The following is a 25621-nucleotide window of genomic DNA, read 5'->3' on the forward strand; positions in this document are numbered from 1 at the left end:
CTTTGACATCTCATAGAGTGGTTTCTGAATATCTCGCAAAACGTTAAAAGCTAAATCCTCACCTCAACCAGACCTGTACACACCCTTTAACCCTAACTAGGCCGGGCTATTTAGGTAGTTGATAGAGCCGGGGGGGGGGGGGGCCTCCCAGGCCCCCCCTTCAGATCTCGGCTGTCGACTGCGCGATCGTGACGAAAATTGGCACACACATTGCCTATGATGTAATCTAAAATACCATGAAGTTATTTTTTCAAAAAAATCATCATTTATGCTAAATTATGCTAATTTATGCGTGATGATGCATAAAATCAGACTATTTGGTATAAATCACAAAATAAAGCTCAAAACAGGCACATTTTCTGTGTAAATATTCTTTTTAGTGTCCTTAGCAAATGTAATAAAAAAGAATTGTGATATCAGAAAAAATTCTTAAGTATTTTATTGTTTTTTTGAATTTCTTATTTATTTCTTTGTTTTTTCGACTTTATGTTTTTCATTGTTTTTTCAACGAAACTTGTCCGCGACATCGCTCCGAACAAGAAAATATGTTATTCATTGATTTTAATCAATAAAACACCAAAATAATCATGCTTTTATGAAATTTGCCTGTAAGCACAGTTTGCATTGAAATTGTACAAGAATTCACGTTTTTGAGCAATTTTTGGTCTGACATGCATGTACATATTTATGCGTAACTTCGGAACCGCGTTCCCGGGCGTCGCAAATTTCGTGTCAAAAGATGCGGGAGACTCGAAAGAAAAATGTCATGAAACGTCGCGGCGATAGCTTTTTGCGATTGCGATACATCACACGGAACGTCGAGGGGGGGGCCTCGGAGGCCCCCCCCCCCCCCCGGCCTAGTTAGGGTTAAGGCTGTGCTGTTCTTTTTGAAGTCAGAAGTGATTCATCACAATCGTCATTCTTATTTGTCCATTTTGTAGAGATGCTTATGACTTCTCGTGTATTGCAGATGAAATGTATGATACATTATATTCATATGTCACTGCAGTACTTTGGTTTGTTGTTCATTTTGCATCAATATCAACCAGCCATATCATATCAACTATATTCATATTACTCTAGCTGCAAAATCTATACAACTGAAATGCTGTGTTGATAATGTACGTGGCATATATACAATGATAATGAAAATCAATCACATATAAGTAGTGGCACAAACTTAAGTTAAATGCAATGATTTATTCCTATTATTAGTAGTAGTATTACTATCTTCTAATTCCGTTATTGCTGTTATTATCATAATCATTGTTGTCATTACTGTTATTATTATCAATATTGTTTTGTTTGTAGTCAGTTGCAAGTTGTAATGTTTTGTAAAGGAGATCATTACATTATGTCACTTATGTAATCTGCTGCTAAGGTTCAACTAGTCAATGGCTGTCACATCTTAGTCTCAACAATCCCCTGTGTCTTGAGGATGTTGGAAAGCAACCACACCAACCTCAACCGCCTCTGCCACCTGGTAAGTCAAAGAGTGTGTGAGTGTGTACTCGTCCCATCCAGTTAGAGGTAAAATACAGTGTCCCACATATAGGACATAGTGTGGAGGTCTCATGTGTGTGTGTGTGTTTTGTGAGAGTCACAACTCGGAAGATCCCACTCCCCTTCTCCCTGTACAGTATGTCAAAAAAAAAAAAAAAAAAAAAAAATACAATGGGACCCTCCGCAATGATATCTTTAAAAAAAGTGAATCAATCTAAATACAAATTCAGGGTATGAAACTATAACTCATTGCCCACATCTTACAGAAAACCCCATTCGATTTGCTTCAGTGGTCAAAGAGAAATGAGGAATTTTGTAGAGGATGTCGGGAATCTCTTCCCTCCAAGTTCTGTCTATTATTCACACACAAGGGCATTGAATTGCTAAAATTGGAAGAATCAGACTCATGATATGCTTTAGAACAATCTACATTTCTCAGTGACCGCTTAACCAAATTGAATGGGGTTTTCTGCAAAATAGAGCTAAGATGTTATATTTTAAGGCCCTGAAGTAGCACTTAGACAGGTCGATCATAAAGGATGTTATCAATTCGAAAATCTCAATGTAACTTTTTGGGGGACATTCTGCAGTATGTTTAAAAAAAAAAAATACAATCAGATTTCTGCATTGATAACACCCAATATGATTAATTTTGTTTTAATGCTACTTCCCCCTTCAACTTGCTCACAATTATAATACCAAATCTATGTTCATCCCTCTACAGGTCTTTGACAATGCCCATATTCTCTTCAGAGATTTCAACGCTGAGGTAAGGTATTGTCAATGGTGTCAGTTTTGTGAAGCCAATTGCTTGTTTTAGGTGGTTAGGCCTACTGTAGAAGTGGAATTTTTTGCATGAGTAATTTTTCATGCTCAGCCGTGTAAGACAAATTTCAAGTGTTTTTCATTCCACAGATTAAAAACATCAGTCCTGCTACATACAACAAGCAAAAAAAAAAAAAATTATGTGCTTTTATTTCACACTAGTTTCTTGATGCACAGAAATAAGCAAATATTTCCACTTTAAGAGAATACTGAAAATGTTTTAAGTTGACGCTTTCCCCACCATGTTAATACTTTTCTTTTTTCAATCCATTGCGTATAGGAAGGATTCTTAACGTGTCAAATTTGAAAGCAATTACTAGGAATGTCGACAGGATGGCAGTTTCTATGTCATGATCAAACTAGTGTTTTGCTTGTTGAAAAACTGGAAGTATCATTAAGTAGTGTTTCTATCAAATCAATTTGAATGTTAAAGTACATTTCACCTTATAGCACTGTTTCTTATCTGGTAGACCTTATGGGTACATGTATATGAGAACATTCCTTTGCACTAATTTATCTGAATTCTTTTTTACATATGCAGAGTACTTGCTTCTTAAGAAATGGTATGTCTTTAGATATCTGCTAGTCAGAATTATTCTGTATGCATAGTGTAGACACATTTTATGATGGCTTAATTGATGACATAATTTTTTGGTTTCACTAGATTTATAGTGTGTAACGTTTTGTTGGTAATTATATGCCTTTGCATGGTAGGAAAACACCAATGAGGATTACATGAAAGGTGAGCATTAGATTTGTGACTGTGCAAATTAATCTGAGTTATGTTTGCTATGTAATTTTTATTCAAAGTCATACGGTGAGCAAAATACAGAATAGCCAGAAATGGTCCATACTAAAGTACCCCTTTTTACTACTTTTTCTACTTCTTTGCACCCTCCTGAACTCCATTGGTCGAACAGGTCAAGCAGTTGATGAGGGTGTACTCGTCCTCCCTGCTGGCCCAAAGCACGCGGTCAGCCCCACGCCAGCTGCTGGTCTTCGCCTCCGAGTGGCGCGCCTCCCTTGGCTCCTTCCTACGGGTCTACATGACCAATCAGATGGTTGTCGTTACGCACAAACTAGAGGGCGCCATCTACGCCAAAGTGAGACAGGTAAGGATCAACAAACAATACACCCAGTGATGTACATTGTAAAAGCAGAAATTTTCGTATGCATTGTAATTTCACGAATTTCACAAGAGCCAAGATTCTGGAAGTAAAATGCATGTGAAAGTTCTTTTGTACACTATCATATGCATTGAATGCCAGTGGCAATTTGTGACAATATGCTGTGAAAAAGGTGTCAACTACAATTAGTGAAAAATTCTTGCTTTGCAGTCCTGGACTGCTTTTCCTTGGTTTCTTCTCAACCGCGGAAAATCTATCCTGACTACTTCTCTTCTTGTAAGTTTCTGTGTTTTCAAGAAATTTCTTCAATGTCATGAACTTTTTATTAACCTGTTGCTTCTTCCATACTTCAAGTCTACAGAGGTAATGCTTTCATGTTCTCAAATGTCTTTTCTCCTTTTATGTGTATGAACAAAAGGAGATACTCCAACCGACAAATTATGATAAAATTAATGAAAGGATTTAGCCAACCTTGCCTTGATATTGAGTTTGGAAGCTTATTTTTGTCCCTGCCGAACGAGTTCGAGCAGGGGACTATGAAACGGGCTCCGTACGTGTGTGTGTCCGTGTGTCCGTCCGTGTGTCATCAAAATCTTCAATTTGTTACTTCTCTGTCATTTATGAGCCAATTTTGATTCTGTTTGCTTTGTATGATAGCACTACATGGGAGCTTTGAAACTTCTACACAGAATTTCAGTCGTGACCTTTGACCTTGACCTTTGACCTATATTGTACATTTTGCTACAAAATGCTATTCCATCGCCATTTCTAACCCGATTTCGATTCCGTTTGCTTTATGTGATGGCATTAGGTGAGGGCTTCAAAACTTCTACACAGAATTTTGACCTTTGACTTCTTTGACCTTTGACCTTGATTTTTGACCTGTTTTGTACATTTTGCTACAAAATGCTACTCCTTCGTCATTTCTTACCCGATTTTGATTCCGTTTGCTTTATGTGATGGCACTAGGTGAGGGCTTCAAAACTTCTACACAGAATTTTGACCTTTGACTTCTTTGACCTTTGACCTTGATTTTTGACCCATATTGTACATTGGCTACAAAATGCTACTCCTTCGCCATTTCTAACCCGATTTCGATTCTGTTTGCTTTATGTGATGGCACTAGGGGAGGGCTTCAAAACTTCTACACAGAATGTTGACCTTTGACTTCTTTGACCTTTGACCTTGATTTTTGACCTGTATTGTACATTTTGCTACAAAATGCTACTCCTTCGCCATTTCTTACCCGATTTTGATTCTGTTTGCTTTATGTGATGGCACTAGGTGAGAGCTTCAAAACTTCTACACAGAATTTTGACCTTTGACTTCTTTGACCTTTGGCCTTAATTTTTGACCTACATTTTGTTGTACATTTTGCTACAAAATGCTACTCCTTCGCCATTTCTAACCCGATTTCGATTCCGTTTGCTTTATGTGATGGCATTAGGTGAGCGTTTCAAAACTTCTACACAGAATTTTGACCTTTGACTTCTTTGACCATTGAGCTTAATTTTTGACCTATATTGTACATTTTGCTACAAAATGCTACTTCCGGCGGGGACATATATTACGCACCGCGTAATTTCTATTTTTCCTTGTTTCGTATCATTTTACTCGTGATCACACACTACTGCCATCAAGAATGGTAAATAATTTTTTTTTTCGGCTGTGACATTAGAGATAGGTGAACATATCCCCGTGAAGAGTTAGCATCAGACTTTCATCTCTGTAAAAAATATGCTTTCATCTGTTCAGTCCCTGCTATGCCCAGAGATTTTGAGAAACAGAGAGCTTGTGTAATGTCATTGACAGCACAAGTAGGCATCTTCATCTATTTCTACAAATTATAATAATAATAATAATAATAATAATAATAATAATAATAATAATAATAATAATAATAATAATAATAATAATATGAATTTATATTGCGCTAAATCCACTCTGTACAGTGTTGAAAGCGGTAGCATACTATTTTTACTCCGTTATTGGGGCACATTACATTTGGTATATTCCTTCCGTGTTACAGAGCATTGAAGTTGTACAAGATAGTCAACGGACAGGTGTTCTTCTCGGTAAACTGCAATCGGGCCTTGCCAAGGGTACAAAGGTCATCATCTTCACCAACGACCGGAAGAAGGCAAACGATTTGACCAAGGTAAGCGGCTGGGAGACAGAATGGTCATTCTGCCGAGGACATTTTTCAGAGGCAATGAGAACTGTTAAAGGTAGGGGATACCTTTCACAGACCTCCCAAAATGCAGCAAAACATTAAATATGAACCTCAGGGGAATTGTTTGGGCCACTGCTGAGAAATTTGGAAGTCAACAGTTATCTACAATTTGAATAATGCACAAAACTCAACTACTCAGTAGTTCTGTGTGTCAGCCACACTTAAACCTTTTTGTTGCAGTCTTCTGTATTTTTTATCTATATAAACTCAAATCTAAAAGTATAAGAGCTGATGTAATAACATATAGAGTGTGTGGCAAGAATGTATATAGAAATGTTTGTAAGTTTTGATGAACTTTCTTCACAAATTATACATGATGGACACACATGCAGTGTATGGGTCTGCAAAGGTAGTCTAGTAATGTACTGGAATTTACGGTGAGCCCTGAAAAAAATTCAATTCAAAATCTAACGGTCAATAAAAATGTACTAAATGTTACCTTCCACTTTCAATACTTTATGGGCGTTTCTAAAATGATACTCTCTTCAACATACCACTGTGTTTATACAACTCTTCATTTAAGGCATGCAAATGGGATTCCCTACCTTTAAGACACTCTTCAATGAAGTCTATTTTGTTTGGATGTTTTTCTGAGAAAGAGAGGGAGACAGACTGGGAAAATTGTTTTCTCGGAGTTTGGACAGTGTCATTTATTTATGTATGAACATTACGAGATGTTAGCAGACACACAAAATGACAAAATGAACTTTTACACAATAGCAGTGAAACTGAAAAAAAAAAAAGAGAGAGAAAAGATCAGAAAAGATCTTCACTATTAGAGGAACATCTATATACTTAGTATATGATCATCAGTCAAAGGTCAAGTTGATATTCTACTTTGCATTTTTAGACCCTTAATAGTTCTTTGCTCATGGGAGTGTGCTAAAAGTGATCCATACTAACTTTGTTGTTTTGTCCAGGGTAATTCACCTATTGCACTTTCTGCTGATATGTATGGCATATCATATTTTTTTCTAAAGGTGTGTGTTAAAGACATTATTTTCCAAGGCAATCTTTAGTGCACAAAATTGAATTATTTTGTAATGATAACTTTGAAACTGATGTCATTGTAAGTTGAGTAAGATGCAATAAAGGAGAATTCATCTCCATATTAACAATCATGATGTTCATGACATATTTCCAAGCCATCATTTTTTTTAAATCAAATTTGATTTTTTTTATTTTATTATTATTATTATGCAAGATGCTTGGTGTTAGTCAATGACTGATTGTGTTTAAATGCCTAATCTCAACCACACTAGACCATACACATGTATGTTGACTTCAAAGTTTGTTTTGTTTGTTGTTTTTTTTTAGTAAACATTAATTTTGTTGCTAACTTTGATACCATTTTTTTTAAGGTAGATTGGTAAAAAATCCCTCAGCACTTTTCGAAAGCTTAAAGTCCAAGAAAAACTCTAACAAATTAGTAATGAAAATCAGAAACCTGGATGCTTAGTGAGGTCATCGGGCCTTGGTGATGGCAGGTCACAATGATAACAATGGGCGTGTCTGGTCCCCCCCCCCCCCCCCACCATCACAGATTCTGATCTCCTCCTCCCACTACACCCTGATGGCCACCGAAGACATGATGACCGACACCCTGGACAAGGTCAAGAAGGAGTGGTCAGCACACCACAGGCCAGACTCTATTCCTCTCCTTGGTAAGTCTTCCAGGCGGTACCGAAACTTTGGAAATCCTTAACTTTTGGACAGATTGTCTCGATGTTCCTTCAACTTCATTGATGTGCTGTACTAATAATTCTGCATTCATTCAATCCATATATATTTCTGGTTCTCATTCCCTTTTAACTTTCAGAATCTGAAGGTTCATTGAACTTAGATACAGAAAGCTAGAATATAGAGAAGTATTAATATCTTTCTCAGAAACCTTTTAAAAGCACTTGGTTTATCTGGAGGGTTTGAAGAGGAAAAATCTGAATGTATTTTTCTTTTTTCTTTTTACTTTATGGTTCCATCTGGGTCAACTGCTCCAGGAAAAAAAAAACAACAACAACAACAAAACTAAACAAGGGTCTGTTTTGACAAGTGAGAATTCATTATAATGCACTTTATTCAGCAGCTTTTTTTACTACAGAATTCATTATAAACTTAAAACTAAAAGTATGCATATGATAATGTAGCAAGTATGTTGAAGACTGATACCTAAAGTTATCTGCCATGCAAGACTAATGAATGCTGTGATAAACTGTTGTTATTACTTCCCTGTGTATTTCTGCCATTCATAGTCATGACGGATGGAGCCATCAAGGACATGGGGGTTACTGATGCGGCTTACATCATCCACTTTGACTTCCCCCCAAGCAAGAATGCCTACGGCAGGCGACTCGGCTGCATGATGCGACATTATGAGGTCCAGCTGAAACAGGTAGTTCAGCCTGAAATTGTGCTTTTTTCTGTTCCTTTACAAAATGTCCTCTCTATGGGAAAATTCCATGGAATTCAGAGGGACAGCTTGCCATTACACTCAATATATTAAAGGAAGAAAGAGGCTTGAAATGAAGCTACATGGGCATCTATGTGCAAACAAGACTATCAAGTGAAATAGAATGTCCCAATCTTTTCTTTTAACTAAACTTAACATCTGACAGGAAACCTCACATACCAATTTTAAGACTCTTCTTAATTAAGTCATATTTGTTTAATTGTAGTTTTGGTTGATTTCACTGAGCATTGCATTTGTAAGATTGTGCCACTAGTTTGCTGTTGTTTTGTGCATGCTATTGTCACTTTAGGTAGACTCTCATGCACTGAGAGTATATTGCATGATAGATACGGCACATTTAAATGCATGTTAACATTTAATTTAAAGGGATCGTACAGTTTTGGTTGAGACCTAATTTCTGGTTTCCAACAATTTTTGGTGGAATAATGAGAAACCTCTTATGAAATATGAAAGAGCATGCAATTCTATGAGGAATTTGACGTTTCTTTGATGAAAATTGGTTTTGAAATGGCTGAGATATCCAAAAAAGATCGATTCTAATTAAGTGTGGGACCCACACTTTATTACGATTGCTTTGCTTTACTTTGTTTTTGGATGTTTCAGTCATTCCAAACCCGATTTTCATCACAAAAACTTTGAATTGCTGTTAAAATGGTATGCTCTGTACTATTTCATAAGTGTTTTCTTGGTATCTCACAAAAAATTAAAAGCCTAATTCTCATCTCCACCAGTACTGTACCATCCCTTTAACTTACTTTACTTGCAATTTTTTCTTTAAGGTGAAGAAGTCCAAGTGCCAGTCCATCCTCTTTGTGGACAAAACCAACATACACGCACTGTCTCACCTGGCAGACATTCTGAGTCGTTCGGGGCAGGGCGTTCCTAGCCACGTTGCAGAGAAGGAAGAAATCGAACAGGTTAGTTAGTGATGCCCTGGCAGACATTGGAAATTAGAAGGGAGAGATGGAAAGATGCAGTCCTTGGACATCGCAGACCTATACCAGCTGATAGATAGATAAAAACATAGGTCATTGGATGGAACAAAGGTAGTTATATAGATCTGATGTAATAGATAGATAGATACAACATGTAGATAGATAGATAGATAGATAGATAAATGAATGAATAGATATAGATATAGAATATAGATACAAATAAGCATACATACATACATACATACAGACATACATACATAGGTAAACAGATGAATAGATAGATAGGTAGGTAGATAGATAGGTAGATAGAAATATTATAGGTAGATAGATGCAGAGATAGATAGATAGATAGATACATACATACATAGATACATACATAGATACATAGATAGATAGAGAGATAGATTGATAGATAGATAGGCAGGTAGGTAGGTTGATAGATAGATCATCATGGAAGAAAGTAATTTGTTCTCAGATTTTTTTTTTCCAATGTACATTTTATTTCCAAGTACCTTGCTTGGCTGTATCTTACAGCACGAATGACAGATTAGCAGTGATGGATGTTAGTGTGTATGCAGTTTATGTAGTAGAATACTCTCACTAGAATATTTTCAACTGATATTCAGCAGAAGATATTTGAAAAATATGGACATTTTCTCCAGTCCAAAATAGAGGCTGGTGCTACATGTAGGTTGTACAATATCCCTTTGAAAATCTCTTCATCAATCTTGGATGTGTTCAATGGTTTTGCCCAATGTCATTCCATTTTAGGCAAAAGAGGAACGGAAGAAGACCAAGCCCCTCTGCCATAGCCTGAAATGTTTTGGAGTGTGCAGGTGAGAGATCAAACTTAAGCTCTGCCCTTCTTTACTGTCTGTTTGAATACACTCTTCTTAAAGTTCTAATTCTATTATCTCCGTACATATTTCAGCATATGCCTGTCACATTTTAGCGTTTATGTTTTGAAAGTGATACGGCATGATAGTGTGACAAGATTGCGTATATTGGAAAGTGAAAGGAGATTGGAAAAATAGTGGAATTGTGCTCCTCTTACCAGCTGTAGATGTGCTTTTGTTTGATATAGATAAAAAAGAAGAAAAAAAAAGAGAAAAAGGTTGATAGATAGATAAGAAAAAAGTAAAAAATGGTTTTGAGGGTGATGCTTGCCAAATTGGGATACATCTTAAAGTGCTATAGTGTACCTACAATGTATCAACAGCTATTCCTAGAAATAAAAATAATGATGATAATATAAACACTTATAATGCACCAGTACCTACCATGAATAGATGCTCATGATGCAGGTAAAGGCAGACAGAGAATAGTTTCTATGAAGAGAGATATGAGGAAAAAATACTATGAAATAGTATCAAGTTTGGCAAACATTGCCTTGTGGTTGTTGGCATGTTCACAAAATATGTTCCAAAATGTCACATGATTGTTTGTGGAGCCTTCATCATTTTGTGCAGGCCAAGGGTAAAAGAGGTAGAATTTCCCTTATTTTGGCTTCTGAAGGCACTAAACAGTTTTCACGGCAGAGCAATGACGACACTGGAAAGATAGATTGTGCTAAAATGACCTATTAATATACTGATTCAGAAAGACAGTTGAATTTTGATTGAATCATGATAAATGTAAAGTGTTTCTTCTTCTTCTTCTTCTTCTTCTTCTTCGTCTATTCCTCCAGGAACCAGATTAAATGTTCTGGCAGACACATGGTGTTCCCAGAGGTCGACACACCAGGCTCCCAGAAAGTGTACATTGACCTGCCCACTCAGGGGACAGTTATGGTATGCTCGAGGATCCAGTCAGGAAAACTGATACCATAGTTTATTATGTTTGTATCCAGATGTTTATAAGCCCGTTATGTTTTCAGGTGCACAAGACATTGACCTGAGGTATCCAGGCCCAGGTCCATTTGATACTTTTAGTTGATAATCCTTATTTGAGTATGAGTAATGTGTTGCTCTTGCCTAATGGTGATGGGCCACATTGTGAACTTAACAAAACACTAGCATTTAATTTATAGCACCTTTTCATCACAAGCACTTCAGATGTATCAAGCATGCATGTACGGACATAATATAAATATAATCAAGTATCAAATACATGTAGATGTATTAGAGCTGGCATGAGTGAAAAAAACAAAAGACATAACGCCCCCCCCCCCCCCAAAAAAAAAAAAAAAAAAAAAAAAAACAAGAACAAAACAAAAATTTTGAAGGTATTGGCAGGGGGCTTCTTTTACTTACAAAGTGTGTTTACATCAAGTATGAACCTAACTATGGATTGCCCCTATGTACTGATACTACGGTCTCAATTATCGTGTGGTAATACTTCAATTCAGATCAGCTTTTTGCTTGTTGCCATAGTCATTATTTACAGGCATAAGTAGAGTTTGATATTCATTATTGTGTATATTTATTTCATTGTTTGTTTGATAAAATGTTAGTTAATAAGAATCAGTCATGTATACATCCATAAATGTGTGGCGCTCCGACAAAATGAGTCATAAGTCGCACGGGGACTTTTCCCGTAATGAGCGGAAAATGAAGGGGAAGCACTGCTCGGGTCGAAATTTTTTTATGACGGATTTTGATTCCTTGACGTTTTATCTATTTGTACAGAAAATTTCAGCGTGTAAAAATGAGGACAAGTGTCCCAAATCACAGTTTTTCTGCGACAATTTTTTTCGGTTTCATTTTTTTCGAATGCTCGCCTTTGCGTTGCGTTTCGCACCTATTGTTCTTGCCCGATTGAAACTCCGCCTCCGTTGCTAGGGCGTATGCTAATGAAGCATTGCTCTTGACCCCATTGAAGACAAAACAAAGCATGGTGCGCGCGGCGGCGTCGGCGGCTGCTAGGGCTTAATTACGTAATAACAGTGAGCTGACCAAGGCTATCGATTGCATGACCAGCGAGTTGCGTTTGATACATGCACCACATTTCATGAAGTGGTGATTGATGTGACGCACAAATGGCGCTGAAAAAAAATACTTCCAACGAATGATCACGAAAAATTTATGATACTTTATCAATGAGCTAATACATGATCACATATCGAACTTGAAACCTCTCTATGTGTGTGTGTACTTTTACAACTCTTATTGGCCTCATTAATGAATTCATTCAAATAATTATAACTTGCGTTCCCTGGTATGTGACTTGCTGTTTAAAGTTCATCTTTGGAGATATAGCATGGCCTAAGTTGTCAATTATTCTCGTCTTTATAAAGTCGACAATTCGTATGATACTTTAAGCCAAATGTATGTAATGCGTAATTTTATTTCCCCGGTTAATAAAACTTATTGCCCTATTTTCTTATGATGGTTTGGACCGCGACGACATGGAGAGAAATCGGACGACAAACATTATCAATGCCCAAATAGCTCGTGTTCCCTTTGGAGGATATTCTGACTCTTGTCATTTGTGTATTTTTTAGAAGTAGGACCTATTTGAGAAAGTGACAGAAAGCTGTGTCGCTTCTCAAAAGTGTGTTTCTTTATTTTTCTAAAATCAGAATGTGTGTAATGATAGCTGTTTGTCGTGTCTTACGTGTAGCTGACATGTGAGAGGTCAAGTCTGCAAAGAATTTGGCTAACAGCTTTGCGAAGTAGCAGCGCTAATTGCCTATTGAATTGTGTATTCTGAGGAATTCCGAATGAAAGAACTCGGACGACACTGTTCACGCCTTGTATCCGAGTAAACCCCGCATCAACGAAGCCTTGAACAATGAAAGTTAAACTTCCTGCTATCAAAGGGTGGATAATCACGCAACCAGTATTCTTTTTTCGTCATTGATAGCAGCTTTAGTGACGTAATGGAGCGACAGTGTTGGAGGATCGGCATTATGTCTGCTAATTTGTAAAAGATTTTTTCAGTCCCCTTTTGTGTTCAGAACCACAGCCAGGGACGCTTACTTACTTTATCTCCTACAAGCTATCGTTACTATCTTAAAATGTGAATTTTATGAAAGGTTAAAGGGATCGCGGAATCAGTTCTTCTGCGTGACACAAGGCTTTTATAATAGCATACCAAGCTTAAATCGTTTACCTGTATAGAAAGGGCGGGAATACACACTTATCGCAATCATTCGGATTTGAAAGTGATACACTCTACTATTTTTCTTCATCTTTCTCCTGACATAGACCATGGTAAACATAGACCATGGTAATTCAAAACAAACAAGCAAACAAACAAACAAACAAGCAGTTGCATTATATCAGAACGTACAGAATTATTGTAGTTCATGTATAGGTCATCTCTTGATGTATAGTAGTCATTTGTTGTCGTTTTTATAGCGTGTCCTAATAAATGCCTATAGCGAAAACACAACACAACTTTTATCAAGGAGGGAAGGGAACTTAAATTTAAATATAACATAGTTTATAGAAATCAGACATGTAAATAAGGCAATCATATACATCCGCATGGCCGATTGTAATCTCTTACTTTGACTATTAAACATGATCGCCTGCATTTACGTGCTTTTTCTAATTTGTTGAACTCTGCCTCATTTTCTCTCTCTTTTTTTTAAAGAATTGCTCACAACATTTCAAAATCGTAACACAGTCCGCTTTCCCACAATATAATGTTCCATTTGATTCGTCACTTATTGTTGGTCGGGTGACGCCAAATGTTGGAAACTCGAGCGATGATACATGGCATTTTGTTTGTTGGTTTTCGTCTCATCGCTCAACAGAATTTTGACTACGATTACAAAGGTATCATCTACGAGACTTATCTGATGGTTTTTAATACGGAAATGATCATCAATCAGCAAAGATTAGTCAACAAGTCATGAATTCACTTTACCCATCATGTCTATACATCGAACTACGACATTGTTGGGGTAACCACGCATTTTTATTCTCATAGTTCAAACTAATTCTTGGCATAGTCTAAACAAATAATTCTTTATATAATTTCTCAAAATACTCAACAGATGGCCATAGTCAAAACATTTTACAAGGATTGCATACGGTAATCTTTATTGGGCTAAACAAGTTTTCTAGAGCTATCAGTTCCCCCTATGACGATGATTTCGTTTGCGTTTCGAACTTGTACCGAACTACCGTTTCAAAACAGCTACCTTTTGAATTCATAACCAACATTCGTAATCGTAACCATACAGTACCATAATACTGTCAATAACAGTTGGAAAATGCAAATGCTATAATAATAGCGTGAAATAAATGAGTAACCATTATCTTCATACATTCTAATTCCTAAGTGATGTCGCTACGATAATGACACATGGTTTGACTACTGCTTCAACCAAATAATAAAAGTAAAAAGGAAAGGGATATACTTATAATAATAATACCACCCCGTACAATGGATTCCACTGTATTTGGTAACATTTGGTTTCGTTTCTGTGCGCTTTACGTACGGAAAATAAAAGTCAGATTGATTCCATTAACATGCTAACACACAACGCATTCAAAATGTTTTTTTGAAATACACCGTGTTCGATATAATGTCTTAGTATACGGTTTGAAACTTTGAATTTGCGAGTCCTTTTTAAAGTTATAACCAGTGTTATTACATTATCAAGCAAAAATTAAAGTATATAGGGATTCAGATTTGCTCAGAAGACTAAAAATGCTTTGTATGGCATTGGTTGAAAACAAAGACAATCCGCTTCAATAGTGTAATTCTGTTTTCATAAACTGAAAGAGAAACGCAAAGAAGTCAACTTTTTAACATCATTTAGCTTTCTCACCTACTGAACTTGATTTGATCTGCCATGCATGATATCGCTGAGGGTTCTATTAATTCTATCAAATTATTTGTTTGGCGTGCTTGTTTTTTTATGCGGACTATTACAGGTAGGTATGGACGTGTGTATCTGATTCTGACCACGAAAACATGGCGACTGTTTAAATGCGGAGTATGTACTGGAAAACTAGTGTCTCCTGTCAGTAGAGACAAACTAATTCCTATAGTCTATCCCCGCTTGAAATGGAAATGAAATATATATATAAAAAAAAAAAACGAAGTTCGACTTTCAGCAGATTTCAACCGTTTTGTATAGTGCCTGATACATTATAATGGACACAATTCTTTAGCGCATAAGCAATCACACAACTTTCGGGAGTAAATGTACTGTGTGTCTTAATGATTGTATCTCATGGGAAAAAAAAAAAAACTCTTCTCCTTGCCTGAATTTTAGCTGCTTCCTTTTCAAGCTTGCGGGAAAGATATAGCTCAACATCAATCGCAATCATAAGGAGAGTTACATCCTTAAAAAGAAACACAGGAGTATTGAGACATGCACACTACTAAATAAAAACGGGCCTTTTATCACTATTGACAACGCATGACATTGAATTGTTTGTTTGTTTGTTTGTTTTTTGGGGGGAATTCAATTGATTATTCTGAAGGTTCGTTAATCACACAATGAAATATGGTTCGCTATTAGCTTAGGTTCGTTAAAAAAAACAGCAACAAACAAACACACACACATTAAATGCGGTTCCTTTTCCGGTGTTTCCTTTAGCCGAAAGTAATCAAGCAATCATTTATTTTAGTAAGGTTTGTGAATACAAAACGAAATGAGTAAGGCCTCCGTAAAGTATTAATTCAGAATATATGTCAGTATAATTATCTATACTCAACTTCAGAAATGCAGAAAGATTGTAACTGTAAATGTGAGGGAAAAAAAAAACTTAAGCTACAAGTTAACGCTTCTTTATATGCTATGGTATTACAAAAGTGACCGAGAATAAGAAGTATATTCATGATACAGTCATTATTATAAACCCAACGTGAAGCTGTCAGGCCTACATCAACCTTTGCTTCTGATACGTATAGTAATAAAATGTGCAGCATTGGCAAGCTTGATAATCGATAATTACTGAGGACGCAACGCCTATAAAGGAAATGTGCCTAATATGGCGGGAATTCAGAATGTTACGGAGGTATACAGCTGCAGCAGAACAGACGCGAAAGCAGTCTTTTATGTTCTGCAACATTACGACCATGTGCGTAATTTGAGGGTTTTTAGTACACGCAAAGAATACAATTTCAAAAGACGACTATCGTTAATTAACTTCATTTTGAACCCCCGCCTACAATGGGTTCTCAGGTTCTTTCTAGGTATTGGTACTTGCTAAACGCATCCTCTTTAGTTTCCATTGACAACAACTACATGGGAGGAGAATGGAAGCGATCAACGCCCTCGCTAAAAGACGCTTCTCGTAAGACGCATTGCGTGCCCGCCTACAACAGGTTCTCATTTTCGATTTAGGTATTGGTACTTGCTAAACGCATCCTGTATAGTTTCCATTGACAACAACATGGGAGGAGAATGGAAGCGATCAACGCTCTCGCTATAGATGCTTTTCGTAATACGCATTGCTGCCTTTTTCTTTCTACTGTTTCCTATTGTTTGTGAGTTAAAAACTTGGGGCAAACTACACCGCAGCCGACACACAACGCGTACCGACTCATTCATGCGGCAGCAGCGGCACGGACACAAACGCCCCAAAGTTTACATTCGGACTACCGTATTGGTCAGAATCGTTAATGATAGACCTGTCCTGCGATTGGTTAATTATCTTACACACCCAAGCTATCGCCTTATATGGTTGTGCGTGCGATGGAGCGTAAACGCCGTCGCTAAGCAGGACTGTTGCATTGTTTCGTCCCGTGAAAGAAACAGGTTGTGAGCTTGAACATAACCTGAACTTTGAGAGCGATTTTCTCCGTTATTTAGAAAATGGACTGACATCATAAGTGTAGTTAATATTCGTTTTTATGATCTATAGGGATGTCGAAATGAGTTGATTTACATATCAGTGTAAAGCTTAGAGTCTGTAGAATTCACATATAGGCATAACTACGATTTCATTTTTTGCGACTTTTGACTCATTCCGACGGAGCGCCACACAAATGTGAAACACAAACACTGTTAAATAGGGAATTAACAGGGAACAGATATGAGCTATTCTGATTATAGATGTTCGCACACTCAAATGTTTAGATATAAACACACACAAGTTGTTCCTCTCTTTGCACAATGCTTATCAAATATGTTTTATGTACCTACCTAGGTGCTCATTACCCACGTGGTTGATGCCTCCTGTTACTACGCCCGCCTCATCAAGCACCGCCCATCAGACCACCACCACACTGTCTCCATGGAGACCGACGCCGTCCAACTGAACCTTGACCTCCAAGCCTGGTACGCTGACCCCGCCCACCAGCTGGCCCAGAGGCCGCTAAAGATTGGACAGGTCTGTGGTGTGGTGGATAGCGTGGGGTGCTATGCCCGGGTCCAGGTTCTCTCGTGGATTGCCAAGGCAACGGAGGACACACCCGCGACAGCCGAGGTATGTGAAGGTTTTGTTCTCCTATTGTAGGACACCTGGCTGTATTGGATTGAGCCATTTTTTTTTTTTTTTTTTAATCAACCATGAAGGCTTTTTTTAGCATGAAGTCAATGTGTAGTTTAGCCTTTTATGGACTTAAAGCCTACCATTTTAAAGGAATTGTATTTTTTGAGGTGAAGATTAAGCTTTTAACTTTGCGAGATCCTTAGAAACCACTTCATGAAATGTTAAAGAGCATAAAATACAAAGAGGAATTCAAAGTTTATTTGATGGAAATCAGTTTTGAAACAGCTGAGATATCCAAAAACAAAAAGTAAAACAAAGCGATCTTTGTGGATGGGTCCTGCATTTTATTGGGATCACTTTGATTTGGATAGCTTAGTCATTTCAAAACCAATTTTTGTCAAATAATCTTTGAATTCGTCTAAGAATTATATGCTCTCTCATATTTCATAAGAGGTTTGTCATTATCTAAAAAAATAATCATAAAAAAACACTGGAAACATGAAGCTCCATCTCAGCCGAAAGTATACCGTCCCTTTAATAGTATGTCAGTATTATGATAGAGCAGCCAAGCAAAAACAAGATATAAAACAGATACTGAGCTTGAGTTGTTAAAAACAGCAGATTGCATTTATTTGTGTCTCTTTCATTTCTGTTCTTGTGATTGCTAATAGGTGCAGTATGTCGATGACGGTCACTATCAGGAGGTCAGTGTGGACAAACTCCTCAGACTACCGGACAACCTGCTTGCTGTCAAATTCCAGGTGAATGCAGGTGGAAACTTCCGCCAGTTTTCCTTATCTGTGACCTTCAGATAATGCAACTAAGGGAGGATGGAGACAGAGGAATGATATTTCCACATTTTAGACGTGTTGTGCAGGGAAAAAAAAGTGTACTTCTTCTAGGTGGTATTGGTTGGTTACTTCATTAGATCCGTGCAAATTCATTTGTTCTTTGTGATAGCTTTTCCCCTTCCTTTTCTTTTTCATCTTGAGAAAAAAAAAATTTGTTATTCATCCCCTGTAGGCTATGTACATTTCAAACATGCTACAAAAATATATAAGCATATATGTTTGTGTAGATCTCATGCATGTCATTTCTTTCAGGGTTATGGTATGATTTTAAATTCATCATAATGTGTTTGGTGTGGTCTTGGGTTTGTAGGCAGTTGAGGTGGTTGTGTGCAAGGCCAAGCCCACTGATGAGGATTTCTCCTGGACGACGCATGCTGATCTCCAGATGTACCAGCTCCTGCAGGGAAAACTGCTTGAAGGCAATATTGCCTTGAGGTGAGGAGACATCTGTTTTGTACATCACTCCTGGGTGAACGAGCAGCAACCTCTGGAACTATCATGAAATGAAATGGAATGGAATGGAATGGAATGGAATGGAATGGAATGGAATGAAATGAAATGAAATGAAATGAAATGAAATGAAATGAAATGAAATGAAATGAAATGAAATGAAATGAAATGAAATGAAATGAAATGAAATGAAATGAAATGAAATGAAATGAAATTTATTCATATTCCACACATAGTGGACATTATATGATAAAATATACAGGGTTTAACACATAGTGGACATTATATCAATACTATACAGAGTATATTACATGTATATACAAAATATCGTGATATTCTGAGATAAAATCACACCATGTACAAATGTGGAGGGGACTACTTAGAAGCACTGCTTGTTGAATGTAGTCCCCCTACAGATTATAGACAAAATAATATCAAAGATAAGGCTGAGTGGAATAACAAAAACACCAAGGGCACAATTATGAACCGTACTATGGATATACAACAAGTCATGTTTATGTTACAAAGCACAGGTTTATGTATAAAGTGTTTACAGTGTACATTATATACCATTAGAATAATGAATGAAACAGAAGATAACCTTCCTAGTATACTTAATGAAAGTACTTCTAGAAAACATTGATTGAAATATACATATGTTTTATTACCATAAAACTGTTTATCAATACTTATCAAGAAATTTGTTGCTAGTCCTCAGCCTTTTCAATTTTATAAAATGTTATCTTACACACTGATGGGATGATCACAGTTAGGAATTGTTACTGTTGAATGAATGTGTAACAGTTCAAAAGGATTCCATGAAGTAGTCTCACAATTTCAAAAGTTGTTTCATAGTGGTTAACATTATGGGGGGGGGGGGGCTTGCATTGTTTGAACAGGCAGGAATGTTGATAATGTGACTAATATCGTTTGTAAGAAATGGCAAAATCACTTTTTGTAGGCTGCTACATGACACACTGTTTTAATTTGGTCATGACATTAAGCTAGGAGATACTTGACCCTCTCTGCGCTTTGTTCACCATTTGGCATGCAGGCTGGAGTGCTTTCTTTGCCGATTGGCACAGATTTTGTGGAACTGATTGTCAATAGATAGAGATTACCTTATTCCCTGAATCCAGTATGTTTCACCTTGGCCTTTAATGTTAAACTGAGGCACATTACTACACCTGAGTGGGCTTGCCAATTTACGAATAGGTCAAGTTTAGATGTATTACTGAATGCTGATGAAGAAGCTTGGGTGAGCAAAGCTAAAACCGTAGACCACATAAAGATTTAACCAGTTTCGTTTGGTCCATTGAAGCCTGGGGAACACTCTGTGGCTGGACCCACTGGTCGAGAGGAAGCACCTAAAAGAGACCAAAGCTCTGACGACGATCTACAACGTCCGACAGGAGATGATCCGCAGGAAGTTTGCAGTGAACAATCCAGAGGTACCATTTTTTTTTCACTTCAATTCAAATCTTATTTTCATATATATATTTTGACATATTAGCATACACTTCTCTCTCTTTTTTTTTTTAAACAAAGGAATAATGTAGATGAGACATTGTTGTGTCAGTACTAGAACAAAAAATAATGGTTTATTTGATGTCACTCTAGTGGGGGAGCAGTTCCCTTGGATGCGTCAGAGCTGCCCACTAGTGTGATTTACAAGATTAGTATGTTTTTCTCTTCATAAGAAATATGTTTTGTTTTTTTTTATTAAAAATTGTTATTTCTTAAAGTGCATTTGTAAGTAAATTCATTGATTCTGATTGAACATTTTTAATGGCCTGCATAGAGACTGTAGTTTGCTCTCAAGTTTTGATTATTTGTTTCACTTGTTGGTCTATTCAATGGACCTTCAAAGAGAAGTGTAGCGGTTTATCAAGGTATCCAAAGATGTGAATATTACTCTTGTTAGGACCTGGTGATAAACTTTCCAATCAACATGCATCCAGTTATTACCTGTCAGTATTTTGAATGAACTTTGAATCTACCAACTGTTGATATATCAGACAACACCGTTAGCAGTCTTTAAAAGATAAACCCTAGCTATAGAGCTACAGTTATGAAAATGTTGATTATCTTTTGGAGTCTTGTAAAGTCTGCATTTGTGTGCATTCATCTTTTTATTTCTTTGTCTATCATGATAGCACATCCAGAATCTGCGGCAGCTATGCGAAGGGAAAGTCAAACTTCCCCCATTGAAGTCATCCACACATGAGAAGGAAAGGTATGTAATGGCAGAGATATCGAAGAGTGCTTGGTATAAAGACTATACATTGACTGTGACCCATTCTTTTATTGTCTAGAGCTTAACCCTCTCTGTGTAAGGGACTTTGGACAGTGTGTACAGTGCTATGGGATTTCTGTGCCAATAATTGTCCTGGTTTTTTCATTCCATTTTTATGCCTCCGCCCAAAGGGTGGTCAAAGGTCAAACGTGAAGGGTCAAAGGCCAGGCAAAAATGTGAAAACTTTTTGATTTTATACTGAAATACACTTTTTCTTCATACCTTGAAAATTACTCAATGCATAAACTTATAAAAGGGTCAAAAGTCATGTAAAAATCCTCAAATCCCAAAATACATGTACATGCACTCTTAGACAATATCTCAAACCTAGTTCAAGGAAAGTGAATATTCAAGATACTTCTGACAAACCTGTCATTTCAGTATTTTGCCAGTTATGTGAAACTGTCATCACACATGGTGAAGACATTGTACTATACACCTATAAGGAAAACCATGCATTATGGCGGAGGCATACCAGTCGCAATAGCGACATTTGTTTGTTTGTTTGATGCAATAAAGATTCAGACCTGTGAATCATTTAAATACATCTGTGCTGTATAATGTTACCATGTTTAAATTGGAAGTGCAGTTTTCACAATGTTTTATTAACTCATCTACTGGTAGTTTGTCTGTTGTGCTTTCTTTTTCTTTCTTCTCTCTCTCTCTCTCTCTCTCTCTCTCTCTCACACACAAACAAATTATGTAACAGAGTTATAACAGCTACTGATTTATATCTAGCCTACAAGATGGAAATATTTATTATCTGGGAATTTAGAGAGGCCTTGTGGAAAAGCAGGCACTGTAATGAAATTAGTGTGTGAATAATTTTACTAGTGAGGATGATTCTTTGTCAGTTAAAAGAAATTATCCTAGTAGGAATTTTCCTATTTAATTTGCAGTATTGTCTTTGAACTGCCCTAGATGACTCGCACTTTATTGTTCTGTTGAACACAGAGTTTAAATAGAGGGTAAATAAACTGTATATTCATGTCAGTATATAGTTAGGTTTAAAACTTTCATATTGCATTTTACAATCAAGATTTGTCTATTACCTTCCTTTTTTTTTTATTTCAGAAGTGTGAAAAAAGTCTTTCTGTTTGTGTGTTGTTTGCCTCTGATGCTTTTTTATTATTTATTTGCAACTGCATCTATTGAGACACACAGTTATGTGATAGCAACACTGAGTATGTCAGTGTGTGTGTGTGTCTATGTATAGTGGTGTCTGTATTTGTGTGAGTGTGCATCTGTGTCCATCTGTGTGTGTCTGTGTTGTGTATCTGTGTGTGTTGTCAACTCATTTGGTTAGTCACGTCTTCTTCATGATTCCATCTCTTTCTCTCTTTCTGTCTCTTCTCTTTCTCTGTCTGTCTGTCTGTCTGTCTCTCATGTATTGGATTCTACAGTGTGAGGCTGCCACCCCCAGCCCAGCTCAGCAAGGACACAGCAAACATAGTTCACCTCTCAGCTGTAGACAGCCCTCACTGCTTCTACGTCCAGCTGGTCAAATCAAAGTATAGGTAACTTGTATGCTCTGAAATAAGAATTATTTCTCCTTTTTTTTTTCTTTTGGCCTGTTTGCTTGTTTGTTTGTTTGTTTGTTTGTTTGTTTGTTTTTTTAATCAATCATGGTGCAGTGAAATAATAAAGAATACATAGGGTAGGAGTAAGTTATGTGATCATGAATGGATGTATTCTGTGCATGGATTAAGTGTAGTTATCATATTTACCACATTTTTCACAGCAATCACAGAGACCAACCCTGTGTGAATGGTAGAAATGGACTCTTTCAAAATTATCTCATTTTTTTTTTTCATTACAAGAAAAAAGGCACCCATATCATTCAAAATGTCTAAGACATTGATCTCAGGTGTTTCGCTTGATTTGGGCAACATTTTTTTTCTGAAAAGTACACATTCATTTGACGTGTTACTGACATGCGTTAAGAGTGATATTCCCACTGCTTTCTCAAAGAGGTACATGTCAGTTGCTCTTTCCTTTTGCTAGAAAGATAACATTTTGTTAAATTCTCTTTATATTTTTTATCTGTTTGTTCAGCAGTTACATGATTAATTGTTGTAGTCTTCTCACCCAGCAATTGCAGAACCAAAACTTTGAAAATTCTTAACTTTTGAATGGATTGTCCAAGTTTCCTCAAACTTTCACTGACGTGTGCTACTTACATTGATACATTCATTCAATCCACATGTATATTTGGCGAAACTTGTCCTCTTAACTACCACACCATGGTGGTCCTATGGTCATGCTTTCGGTCATCTGTCGTATGTGTGCTGTTCTTTTACAATTTTGATGTAGCCATTTGTTGTTGTTTTTTTTTATTTCTCTGGCTCTTTTTATTTTGTTTGTGTCATAATACAGACTGGAGCGGCTGATGGAGTCACTGAACCAGAAAATGGCAAGCCACACCCAGACGGAGGACACCACCGTTGCCGTGGGAGATTTCTGCCTCGCCCAGTTCCCCCTTGATGGGAGGTGAGCAGGATTTTGACGAATGGATCTCTAATATTGTGTGATCCATGGAAATTTTGAAATTTACAGAATATGCAAGGAAGAACAGTTGCAATTACTCCTATCAGATATGACATCATATTTGATAGTCTTTGTCAAAAAAAAAATGTGAAGTGTGTATGAAGAGATAAAAAAAAAAGTGCAGTGCTCATGCTGAATGCAATGAAGTGTGTGTTTTCTTAGTGTTGATTAATGTATTGTAAAGGAATTTGTTTGAAAAAAATTACATTGTAAATTTACACAAATTTACAATGTGGGAAAAAATACACATGTATACTAATCATGTAAATATTTCACCTAACAAGGGCAGACTACATGACGTTGCAACACTGCCGTTAAGGAATGAGCTTTAACTGAGAAAGGTGGACTGTGCTCCATGCATGCACAGGGCATTTGCATGGAAACATACTTCAGGTTTATAAACCACTTACCTATTCTGTCTGCTGCCCTCACAGGTGGTACCGAGGTCAGGTGAAGGACAGCAATGACAGCGCCAAGGAGAAAGACGTCTTCTTCGTCGACTGGGGAGACCAGGAATGGGTGTCGGCAGCTCTCGTCTGCCCCATGCTACCAGAATTCTGTGATGTAAGGCTCGGCCTCTTCATGTGGCTTTCATAGGGGAGCTACCCTCTGATGGATGATGTCTTTAATATCATCTGAGATAGATGAATGAATAGATAGATAGATACATACATACATACATACATACATACATACATACATACATACATACATACATACATACATACATACATAGATAGATAGATAGATAGATAGATTCATTCATTCATTCATTCATTCATTCATTCATTCATTCATTCATTCATTCATTGAAAGATAAAAGACATAAAAAATTGAGAGCTATGTTAATACGAAGTATAGTGTTTGACGGTAGTGTGACTGAAAATGTAATTATGATCCATACACCATCAACAGTATTGACTTACATACCTCGTTAGTTCAATTTTCCGAAGGGCTGCTTGAGTGTCGGGGGGGGGGGGGGGGGGGGGGGGGAAGGGAAGAAAAGACTGTTTTGAGTGAGAGCTACAGACCACACCCTTGTTCATTTTCACACTGCACGATGCATCTGGGAATGACTCTCAATTTTTATCTTTGCTCCAGCTGCCTGCACAAGCCATCCAGTGCTCCATGAGGGCTGTGGAGCCTGTCTGCAAGGACGGCTGGTCAGAGGTCGCAGGCAGTGCATTGTGGGACATGTGCAGTGGCGGAGCGGAAGGCGTCAGCATGCCCCTCACCATTGAGGTTTGTCTTCGGTGTAGCTTTGGCTTACTGCAGGACACCAACAATCATGTAGGGTGAAGACAAGATGATGTAGGAAGTGGTAGACGTGATAAAAAGAAGCTGAGACATTGGCGACTCTTTGTAGTTTACCCCCTTCAAAGATTGATATCACACACTATCAAATGTTTTCACCCTTTCCTGTTTTCTCTGAGGTATTGCCACAAGAACATAATAAGCATAATATATTTTTCAGTTTTGCAAGATCTAAGAATAAATATGATTTCTTTCCTTTAATCAATTATGTTCTTGTATATCCGGCAGCATATTTGCATTCAAAGCTGTGAATGACATATTCTACTTCAAATAGTGTAGATATTGTCTTACCTGAAAATTTTGTTATGACACAGTGATTACATAGGTGGGGTTCATTTTGCTTTTTTAATGCATTTGTTAAGCAGTGGGTAAAATCTTTTGACATTACAGTACTTGGCCCTTGATATAAAACTATGAATTTCTTGCAACATGTTTCTTGCAATAAGACTGCTCTGGCTTCAAAACATTCGATACAGGTATTCACAATGTCTGTGATCTAAACAATACTCTTGTCAGTCGTCATTGTGTAGGTACATGTCAAATATTAAAGATATTGTGTCTGCGGTATTGTTGACCACACAGGTGGTGAGTTCCGAGTCCTGTGAATTCACGGGAGGCTACTTCTACTCTGTGGACGTCTTTGACCAGGCAGACGGAGAGAAGATCGCTATCAGCAAGAAGCTGATAGACAGCGGACATGCCAGGCCAACAGCAGACTTGATCAAGGTTTG

The 25621-nt window shown here is 37.2% G+C and overlaps 1 protein-coding gene across 1 annotated transcript in view; it reads left to right on the plus strand.

The window, feature by feature from the left end:
* Nucleotides 1-25621, plus strand: part of LOC140233365 (putative ATP-dependent RNA helicase TDRD12) — a 61593-nt gene that overhangs the window by 15356 nt on the left and 20616 nt on the right. The window contains exons 5-23 of the mRNA XM_072313471.1: nt 1382-1483; nt 2228-2272; nt 3249-3440; nt 5485-5613; nt 7232-7352; nt 7938-8077; nt 8935-9072; nt 9862-9926; nt 10778-10880; nt 17148-17426; nt 18104-18193; nt 18594-18718; nt 20055-20184; nt 20890-20969; nt 22433-22546; nt 23406-23519; nt 24011-24140; nt 24678-24818; nt 25473-25616. Of these exons, the coding sequence (XP_072169572.1) occupies nt 1382-1483; nt 2228-2272; nt 3249-3440; nt 5485-5613; nt 7232-7352; nt 7938-8077; nt 8935-9072; nt 9862-9926; nt 10778-10880; nt 17148-17426; nt 18104-18193; nt 18594-18718; nt 20055-20184; nt 20890-20969; nt 22433-22546; nt 23406-23519; nt 24011-24140; nt 24678-24818; nt 25473-25616 (2382 nt within the window). The remainder of the gene's footprint in view (nt 1-1381; nt 1484-2227; nt 2273-3248; nt 3441-5484; nt 5614-7231; nt 7353-7937; nt 8078-8934; nt 9073-9861; nt 9927-10777; nt 10881-17147; nt 17427-18103; nt 18194-18593; nt 18719-20054; nt 20185-20889; nt 20970-22432; nt 22547-23405; nt 23520-24010; nt 24141-24677; nt 24819-25472; nt 25617-25621) is intronic.

This window comes from Diadema setosum, chromosome 9 (genome assembly GCF_964275005.1).
Source record: "Diadema setosum chromosome 9, eeDiaSeto1, whole genome shotgun sequence".
Classification (NCBI taxonomy): domain Eukaryota; kingdom Metazoa; phylum Echinodermata; class Echinoidea; order Diadematoida; family Diadematidae; genus Diadema; species Diadema setosum.